The following is a 10,453-nucleotide window of genomic DNA, read 5'->3' on the forward strand; positions in this document are numbered from 1 at the left end:
TTTAAACATGGTGTTAGTCTGCATAATGTTCAGTCTCTGCTAATACAGTATAACCGAAATTAAAATAGATAGCAGTTAAATGATCCATCATGACCACCTTTTGTTTGGGTGTAGGGAAGCTGAAGAACCAGTGACTCATAATTTGGTGTCAACGTGAACAAATTTCACACAAATATTTATCAGGAGATGAAACCCAACTATAAAATCCATCCTCATTTCAGGACACAAGCTACTATGCTTATACGAGTGTGTGCACAAATCCACATTCACGTCTGCATTAATAGATACTTGCATAAAAGGGAGACAGACCATGGGGTTGGTCTGAAACAGTTTCAATACTTGTGCAAATATACCACTACTGTACTATTCAGTTAAATCCTGACTCTGATTTTTAATATTGTTTACATCAGCTTCGTACTGCGTAAACGCTCTCAACATCCAGACTTGTACGTTGTCCCAAACCGTATACAGGAACTTAATGAGTGCTTTTAAGCTTCTTTTCCTCATATTACTTACTACGGATTCAAAAGCTGCTGAACTGGTGTGTGTGTGTGTGTGTCAGATCTACCTAATGTTGCAAATTGTATAGAAATGTTCAGTTTGGTCAAAGAATACATTTTTGGTAAATTCACTTCATCAGCATTAGAAACAAAATGAGCTGCACGGCCCCCCAAAAAAGCTCAACACTAAAACGGCAACTCTGTGTTAGATTTATGTGCCACGATTATTAGTTTAGTAACATTATTTACTCATAAGCACATCATCAGCTGAAGAAAAATCCCACAAAACCATCACCCTCTCAATAACAGTTTTTGAATATATAAAAAGCGGGTAATATATGGTGTTACCCAACACTTAAAAGCCGGGATTGATAAATCAGTATTAAAATCACAGCACAGTGTGTTGATAGCAGTACTTTATCCGCTTCGGAAGAAAAAGCATTTTACTTTTTTCCCCCCCATACTGCTCTTTTATTGCAATTCTTGTCAAAATCTATTAACACCACGTTCATGAAAACACTGTGTGCCACAAAACTGTTGCAAAAAAGTAACTGTGATAGATACTGATATAGATATTGATATATATATATATAAACTGTCAAAAGAACTGCCTACTGCATCAAGAACTGATTTGGTAGTAGTAGTATTTGGTTTCTGAATGGCCAGATTATATTTTGGTCACTTGTACACTGAGAGACAGAACATACACTGCAACACCGAGCTTGTGGTTAAACAGTGGGGAATAGTTGCTAATAAACACACACTCGTAGTCTGTCCTGTTGTCTGTTTCATGCATAACACTGTTTTATTTCCCCACTTAAAAGCAGATTTATACGAGATGAAGAATAAACCGTTCAGCCAGCAAATAAAGCGTATTGAAATGATCTGCAGTTGCTGACTCAGCAGTGTATATAAAATCACGTGCGTGTAGGCTTCAGTTCGAGTGTCTTTAATCTTATCCACAAAGGACCTGTGTGGCTGTGGGACTTCGTTTCAACCGAGCAGGAGCGGCTGATTAATCTCACCTGTTTAATACATTCAGTTATCAAGTGTACCTCTGTTTTCCCTGGAATGAAAGCCTACAGCCTTTTGTGGATAAGACTGAAGACCCTGCTACACATGTTCATGAGCTAAATATATAAACTACCCCTTAATTTAATCATATTCCTGAAGTCTGCTTAACGACGAGCGCAACTAATAACAAAATCCACTCTAGACCTCTAAAATTATTTTTAAAATATTTGCTTGTTGCTTCCTAGACATCCTCTGCAGTCAGGTCCTCGAGCATAACTGCAGGGAGTTGTGGGTAAGAGTCAGAGCGCAGTGAATGGGCCCTTTTTTTTCTGGTTTGGTGGAGTTTAGTGATCACTGCAGAGCGCTTGAAAAAGAAAAAAAAACGTGCACGTTTATAACATACGGAATCTGAAAAATTTCACTCGCAACTTTATTTAAAAAATAAAATTAAATAACAACAACATGGCTAATTGTAGCATGTTCACCAGTACGCGATGTGAGGTCCCACTTTAACTGTGAAGACGCACAAACGGCTCCTCTCTGGAATTTCTGCCTCCAAAGCTTACCAGAGTTAAACCAACGTTTATGTCATCTTTTACCAGTGACGACAATGAATCTACAGAGCGAGCAAGGCTAGCTAGTTAGCTGACGCTAGCTAGGACTGGGAAGAACGTTACGATTACAGCGTGCACGCGTGAGCAACAGGCGCCCTACAGCCTCACAAACCTCAGAAACTAGGACCACGAGAGCGCTGGTTTGGGCCAGGGATTAAACGTGTTGTTCAAAAACAGACTTCTGAACTGAATTTAATATAGCACAAAGCAGGTAGTAGACTTGTGTTAGCGTTAATAGTTATCTACATACAGTACGTTGCGCAGCACATGTGAAAAGATTACGAGGAAAATTCGGAACACTTTCTCTCAAAAACCGAAACGCCAGTGGGACGTGATATTTCCCATGTAGAAGAAGAATGTAAAGGATGTGTATTCGTCCGTTAGACCCAAACCGCCTTCCTTCTCTTCTGAGGCTGGTGGTGGAAGCTCCTCCTTCGTGTTCATCTGAGAACAACTTAAGCACTTCTCTTCAGACTGGGATACTGGTAAGGGGAAGGTGAGCCTACAGCAGCATAAACATTTCACTTCTACTGTTCCATGGACGCACGGACGGATCATATGAGGTACCAGGCAACCAATCCGGCAAGAGCTGCGATCCATGCAGCTAACAGCACCTGGCCTGTGGGGTTTCTGAGGATTGCTGCAGCCATTTGATAAACATATGCTGATCCTCCACTGGCAGCTACAGCAAACAAAAAGTGAGAACCATATAATCAGCAAGTCATTCAAGGCCTTTATTTCCTAAACATTTTGCAGGACTAGCTGTTGGATCAGGCTTACCCATTTTAGCAGCATAGTAAGGACATTTGCTGATGTCTCCTTGCATGTGACCGTGGATTGGACCTCCATCCAAGACGTCTTCCTGAATCGTCTTCCCCATTTCCTCCAGCTCTTGGAAAACCTACATTCAACACAGAATTGAAACGGGGCCAGGGAGAAGGAACATTTTTTTAATGTATGCTAACAGCGCTAGCCTCACAGGACCTGTACACGCACTCGCAGCGATATTCCGTCTTGCGTTGCGTAATTCGCTCGAACGCTGACGGCCGAACTCCAGAGGTCTTCCTGCTAGAAACTGCATCCATACAATACATCACTTTCCAGTAGGGCTGTCCCAATCTGAGTCATTTAATATCGAGTGTCCACCCAGATCCGATACTCGTATTTTTACGTGTGCACTTCAAGTATATTAAAGTGATTAAAATCATATCCAATGTGAAAATGAGATGATGGATCAGAATTTCAGCTTTCATTTCCTGATAGATGTATTAAACACAATAGAACGTGCCACCTTTGGTGGCAGACCAACCAATTTTTAGGTGAGCAAAAGTATTAGAGTTTGATTTTCAGTGTTTATTTACTTTTAGTATTTTGAACTTGCAATTTATTTATTTTTTTGGCTTTTAATTGAGATCACGATTCTCACTCTCAGTTCTTTCTTACATTATTTTAGCAGACTGTTAGCTACATTTTCCTAGTGGATGTTTTTAAATAAGGGCTCGTCTTCTTTCTGAATGACTGCACATTTTTACTGCGACAGCCAAAATCCTGAGCGAAAATAAATGCCATTTAGTACAAAACTTTAATCGCTTGAGAGTGCCGTGATGACACCGTGTCCTTCTAACGTGCAAAGACGGAACGTGGAAATCAAGCAGTATTAACATCGGGTTAAATCATTCATTAATAACTGTGACAACGTTTCTGTTCTCCTGTGGACAGCAACTCTTACGCCACTTGTGGGTGGAACACAAGTGATTTTGGCACAACATACAAAAATTACAGATAGTTGATTTTTGCTATTTCTTTGTAATGGGGTATAATGGGAGATTTTTCCAGAGTTTTTATCAGAAAATGTTTTGCATGGTCTTTCACAGTGATGTTTGTTGGTAAATGAGACCTTTTTGCTGTACTCATGTTCGAGCCATGTGAATCAAAGAGGGCATTGGCCGAATGGGCATCGTGATGAGGTCACGTGACATGTTTCGGCCCAAATCTGCAGTAATTCTGGAGCTTGCTTGATCTTGCGTTAATTTCTACGATTGCAAAATCCTGGAATCCTGGAGGGACTGACTTTTTGTAAGATTTGTAAGATGAAGTGACGCTAAATGTCTCATATAATGTGTAGCTTGATGCAGGTTGACAGAAGCGGGGTTCACACAGAAGCGGGGTCTAATCATTGGAGGTATGTCGATTTGATTTGATTGCAGATTCTGATTCTACATCAGAAGGTTTTTGTTCTCATACTTTTAGTAACAGATGGTAAAAAAATATATATATTTTTTTAAATCAGCGACATCTCAGATGGATTGGTGGAAAAGTCTTCTGCCACTGGCTGGTTTGGGATCAGCCATGTCCATCATTACATCATGGCTGATGTTTGGGAACGACCACTAACCAGACATGAATTCTAACATTTGGGACAGTAAATAGCTTATTTGCTGCATCCTACCTCCATGTTGAACTGGAAAGCCCGCACAGCCTCCTGAACGATCCTGTCCTTGGTGCTGATGTCGAGCTCTAGCTCATTCATTCGGCTGCGGTACAGCTGCTTGAACGCTTTGTTGCTGTGGATGCTGTCGAACTGGTAAAAAAAGACTCCCTCTCCAGTAGGGGGCAGCTTGAGGGCACGCTGGGCCACTTTCTTCAACACCTGACCCCCTGAGAGATCGCCCATGTAGCGTGTGTATGCGTGAGCCACCAGCAACACAGGGTCTTCACGACCGATTTCATGAATGCGCTCCATGTAGCGCTGGGTGGCCGGAGAGCAGCTGATCTGACCCTGCCAGTCCTCGCCGTAGAAGTACTCGAGATCCCGAGCCAAGGCCTCACGCCGGTGAAGCTCGTTGGGGAAGTAAAGTGGTGCAAACTGTGGGTGATCCTTGTTTTTCTCAATCTCTTCTTCCATGGCTGAATAGGTGTAGTAGAGCGCCACGGCTCCGAGCTGGAAGCACAGAGATATTTCAGACATGCGAGTATGTTTTATAACAGAGTTTGCTTTGATCTAAAGGATTTCTGCTCCTTTAAAGCAGAAAGTAATAAACAGAGAGACAGACAAAGAGAGAGAGCGCAAGAGAGAAAATAGAAAAACAAAGAGAGAGAAAGGAGAGAGGGACAGAAAGAGAGAATAGAGAAAAAGAAATGGAGCAAAAAAAAAAAACCAAGGGAGAGCAAGACAGAAAGAGCGCAAGAAACAGACCAAGAGGGAGAGAGAGAATCCAAATCCAGACCCCACAGACGCACAACCTGAAAACCAGCGCCAGATCATCACGTGAAATTAAGCCACGTTCCTGCATGGTCTTCACGGCATAGGATGCGGTCATTTACATCTGGACAGCTGGAGATTTCTTTTAGATCAAATCTAACCTTAAAGAGCTCCTTGCGAATGCGTCCATGAAGGAAATCTTTGACAAACTGCGTGTTTTCAGCTTGCTCGTGAACTTCTTTGGTTCCTGCCGCCAGCAGCTCAGAGAGATCTTCAGATCTGTAAGGTAAGGAGCTTCATTAGGCTGACCTGAATAAAAGTTTGTCCACTCATACATACACATCAGATAAAGAGCACTATGTGCACTGTGTGTGTGTGTGGGTGTGTGTGGATGGACAAGTCGCTAACTCTAGGAAATGTTTTTATATGTCCAGGCTATATAGGTTTTCCCCCATTGGCAGTTATCTGATATAAATAGGTCCAGTGGGATGTTCTAATAGTCACTGTTTTTTTTACTTCGCTTGTTCAACAACCTGAGAAAGAAAACTTTACATTTTACATGTTTAAATGTAACACACTCCAACTTTGTTTCTTTATTTGTTTTTGCTGCAGTCAGACATTTGAGTGTGTGTGTATTCAAGCTGTGCTGCAAAAAAAAGTCACCTTAAAGAATCAAAATAAACGCGTACTGGCAACTTTATAGTATAGCAACTTGCAGCGATAAAATCGCTGTACGAGTGAACGCACCTTCCGGGTGCAAATATGATGCATCATCACTAGAGATCAGGAAAGGATAAAGACTATAGTTCCATAAAGCCTCTCTGTATTAATGCACATAATTAGCTCATATTTTCAGCTTAGCTAATTGGGCCTCATGTAACATGGGACTAGATTAGGTATTGAATTTTTGATTTGTCCACCCAAGGTTAGAGGAAACTTCTTTAAAATGTCTTTAAATAGCCAGAAGGCTGTTCTTAACCTGCAGATGTTCATCAAAATGATATGTAGGAATACAGTTTTGGCTAACTGTGTATTAATAATACAGCAAAATAGGTATGACCAACAAAAAATATTGCCATCATTACATATACCGGTGTAGTATAACATTAGTAATGTCGGCTTCGAATGCCATTAGAATTAGAATTAGAATGCCACTCCATTCCCCCCTATCCACCACCTCGGTCTTCAAAACCAGCCAGGTGAGACGGCAGCTCACCAAAACCCAACAAGGCCAGAGGACCCGACGACATCCACCCACGGGTCCTCAAGGTGTGTGCAGAGCAGCTGGCAGGAGTGTTTTGGCATCTTTTTGACCTCTCGCTGAGGTTGAAGAAGGTGCCAAAGATCTGGAAGACTACCTGCATTGTCCCTGTCCCCAAAAAGGGACGTTCCAGCGACCTCTCCAACTTCAGGCCTGTGGTACTAACGTCTCATGTAATGAAGACTTTCAAGAGACTGGTTCTGCAGCTTCTTAGGCCCCTGGTACGCGACTGCCGGGAGCGTGGATGACGCCATCATCTACCTGCTTCACAGAGCCTACATCCACCTGGAGAAGCCACATAGCACTGTGAGGATCATGTTCTCAGCTTTCTCCAGTGCTTTTGACACCGTTCAGCCTCTCAGGCTGGCTGAGAAGCTCTCCGTGATGCAGGTGGATCAGGACCTGGTGGCCTGGATTACTGACTACCTCACTGACAGGCCACAGTATGTCAGGCTACATGGCTGCCAGTCAGATGTCGTGGTGAGCAACACTGGCACACCCCAGGGAACTGTACTGTCACCATTTCTCTTCACACTCTACACTTCTGACTTTTGCTTCGACTCTGGAACGAGCCAAAGTTCTCAGATGACTCCTCCATCGTCGGCTGTACCATAGATGACAGAGAGGAGGAATACAGAGACTTGATTGAGAGCTTCATCGGATGGTGTGATAGCAACCACCTCCAGCACAACAGAGGAAAAATCAAGGAGCTGGTGGTGGACTTCAGACGCAGCAAGAGGCCCCACACCCCTGTTGTAATAAGGGGTGAAGAGGTAGAGATGGTGGACACCTATAAGTTCCTGGGGGTGCACCTCAACAATAAACTGGACTGGACAGACAACACAGAGGCCCTCTACAGGAAAGGACAGAGTAGGCTGTTCTTCCTGAGGAGGCTCAGGTCCTTCAATGTGTGCACCAGGCTGCTACGGATGTTCTACCAGTCTGTGGTGGCCAGTGTCATCTTCTTTGCTGGGTGTGCTGGGGAGGTGGCATCGGGACTTGTGGCACCAACAAACTGGGCAAGCTGGTGAAGAAGGCCAGCTCGGTGGTGGGGATGGAACTGGACGGTGTGGAGGTGGTGACTGAGAGGAGGATGAGAAGGAAGCTGAAAACCATCATGGACAACCCCTCTCATCCTCTCTATGCTGAACTGAGGCAGCTCAGGAGCTCCTTCAGCCACAGACTCATCCAGCCCCGAGTCTCAAAGCACTTTGGAGGCTCATTTGTGCCATCAGCCATCAGGCTCCACAACACCACAGCACCAAACTGACAGATTTAAGCCTGATTATATCTGAGACATTATCTGGTTGTAAATAATTATTATTGACTGTATAGTGTAAATAGTGTGTGAATACTTCTACAATACGGCATCTGTTCTGTTCTTTTATATTCCTTCATGCTGCTATGTTGACCTAAATTTCCCCTACGAGGGATTAATAAAGTTATATCTTATCTTTTTTCCCTTATTACAGTACCACTACGATGGTAATTCTACTACATATTTCTGCATTGTTAAGTTATTAAAAACATTTACTGTTATTTTATCTGTCAGAAGCCATAACAACACCTGGAATTGTCGTTTTCCTCTTTATCCTCATACACGGCTCCTCCGCCGTTCACCATGCTCGCTCCAGTTTCTGAATCTTCCGTCTTTACTGCAGACATGCTTCAACTTCCGTCTCTGATGACTTTTCACTACAAGGGTGGAAGTGGTTAAGATGCATGTTTTCAAAACACATTCACGATGTTTGTCCCTTTTCTACTGGGAAACCTGTAGACACACATGTGGAGTCTCAAACTCAGAAAAGGAAAAAAAAAAAGGCCCTTCAGTGTTACTATTTATTCAAACGAAAAACTCCTGATGTATCATTCTATTAATAATGGTGAATTCCCGTTGATGCTTGATGTCGTATATGTACACACAACAGCCCATAACACTGACGTGTGGAGGGAAATCTATCTAGCTTTGCAAATGTATTTATACATTTTTAAACAGTGTAAAAGTTGTGGTCGCATAGTGTGCATTAGTGTCCACCAAGCCGCTGTGCAGGACTGATCAACAGTTTAGTTCAGTTACTGCTGCACAAGGGCGTACACCAGACACCGAAAGCAAAGGTTCACATATTTTTGCCACTCACAGATATGTAATATTGGATCATTTTCCACAATAAATAAATGACCAAGTATAATGGTCTCATTTGTTTAATTGGGTTCTCTTTACCTACTTTTAGGACTTGAGTGAAAACCTCATGATGCCGATCAGCAACTCGATCGGCAGTGGTGGCTTAGCGGTTAAGGCTCTGGGTTACTGATCAGGGGTTCAAGCCCCAGCGCTGCCACTGTTGGGCCCTTGAGCAAGGCCCTTAACCCTCTCGGCTCCAGGGGCACTGTATCGTGGCTGACCCCAACTTCCTGACAGGCTGGGGTATGCGAAGAAAACAATTTCACTGTGCTCTACTGTATATGTGACCAATAAAGACTCAATATCATTAAATTTGGCCGATCTTGCAAACTTGCAATTTGATGACGTAAAACACATCAAATGAATGAAAATGAAACTTTAGTGCTGCATTCATGTCATCACCAGTGTGGAATTATTACGAGGTCTCGAGAAACAATGAAAAGTTGTCATTTGCCTTGTATTTTTAAAGGCCTGTGAAAATGAATATTTGTTGTGCTTATTAATTTATTTTGTTGTGCTTATAATTGGCCATACCCCCAGGGCCCTGTGAGGTCTTAACTCGGGCCTGAGCTCAGAGACTGTAAAAACAAATACATAATGAAACGGCTGACTCGGATTAAACAAGAAAAGACCCTGCTGGTGAGAAAGTAAACAAAAGCACAATACACAAGGTCATGCCTGTGTGCCAGAAAGGTCCTTCTGGTGTTTACCCCAGAGCTCATAGTGAAGAGGAGGGGAACCTACTGAGATTTACACCTACACATCCGGGTATTTCTATTAATATCTGTATACTGCAGTGTCACCGCTCAGTAACGCTAGGTGTTTCACACATGCGGCTCCGCTTTAGTGAGCGAGGAACAACAACGCTGCTATCGGTAAAACTTCTGACTGTTAGTGAGCCTAGCAGTGAAGCACCCTTTGAAGCGTTTTGGACAGCCGGGTGATTTTAGCGCCCTGCATAGCGAATATAGCCATCATCAGCTAGCTACCATCTCCTCGCTAGCCCGACTACAAACAGTAGCGGCTCTCAGTAACCTTCACTGCTGTTCAGAGCTCACAATAATCAGCCTCAAAACCTTCACAGTCTCCCAAGGCGTGGAAAACAAATCCTACGCAAAACACTGCTAACACTAACACATCTTAGCAGTAAAACACACTCACCTAGATCTACTCCGTACTTCCGGTCAGAAAGGAGAAGTGCTTCTTTGTCACGTGCACTCTCAAACGCACAGGCAAACAGGAGTTTGCGAGCTACTGCAATACGTAATCAATACGTCATCGCGTCCACCATATTGGAGCGGTCCGGAAGCAACTGTATGACCGCTGTACTATAGTGTGTGTCTATGGAGAGATGCAGGTTTTTTTCATGCTTGCCCAAAGTGCTTTTTGCCACTCACAGATAGGTAATATTGGATCATTTTCTCAATAAATTAATGAAGTATAATATTTTTGGCTTATTTGTTTAATTGGGTTCACACCTACATGCATATTCACAACTATGGACAATTTATCTTAGCCAATCAACCTACTGGCATGTTCTTGGGAGGTGGGAGGAAACCGGAGAACCTGGAGGAAACCCACATGGACATGGGGAGAAACACAAGAAACTCCACACAGACATCCAACATAATAATAATAATAATAATAATAATAACAACAACAAACACTCAATACTGACTT

At 42.9% G+C, this 10,453-nt stretch overlaps 1 protein-coding gene across 2 annotated transcripts; it reads right to left on the reverse strand.

Annotated features, from left to right (window-relative positions):
• Positions 1–1,923: 1,923 nt before the first annotated feature.
• hmox2b (heme oxygenase 2b) lies at positions 1,924–10,040 on the reverse strand. 2 transcript variants are annotated; one of them, XM_017488243.3, is made up of 6 exons: positions 9,935–10,040; positions 8,159–8,286; positions 5,492–5,609; positions 4,578–5,069; positions 2,909–3,029; positions 1,924–2,810 (listed from the first exon to the last, which is right to left on the reverse strand). In XM_017488243.3, exons 2-6 carry the CDS (start codon positions 8,254–8,256, stop codon positions 2,683–2,685), a joined length of 957 nt encoding a protein of 318 aa, XP_017343732.1. In that variant the 5' UTR covers positions 8,257–8,286; positions 9,935–10,040; the 3' UTR covers positions 1,924–2,682. The 2 variants fall into 2 exon arrangements, with proteins under 2 accessions (XP_017343732.1, XP_047006570.1); XM_047150614.2 differs by lacking the exon at positions 9,935–10,040 and adding an exon at positions 8,817–9,914.
• Positions 10,041–10,453: the final 413 nt, after the last annotated feature.

The sequence above is a fragment of the Ictalurus punctatus genome, chromosome 2 (genome assembly GCF_001660625.3).
Source record: "Ictalurus punctatus breed USDA103 chromosome 2, Coco_2.0, whole genome shotgun sequence".
In the NCBI taxonomy this organism is placed as follows: domain Eukaryota; kingdom Metazoa; phylum Chordata; class Actinopteri; order Siluriformes; family Ictaluridae; genus Ictalurus; species Ictalurus punctatus.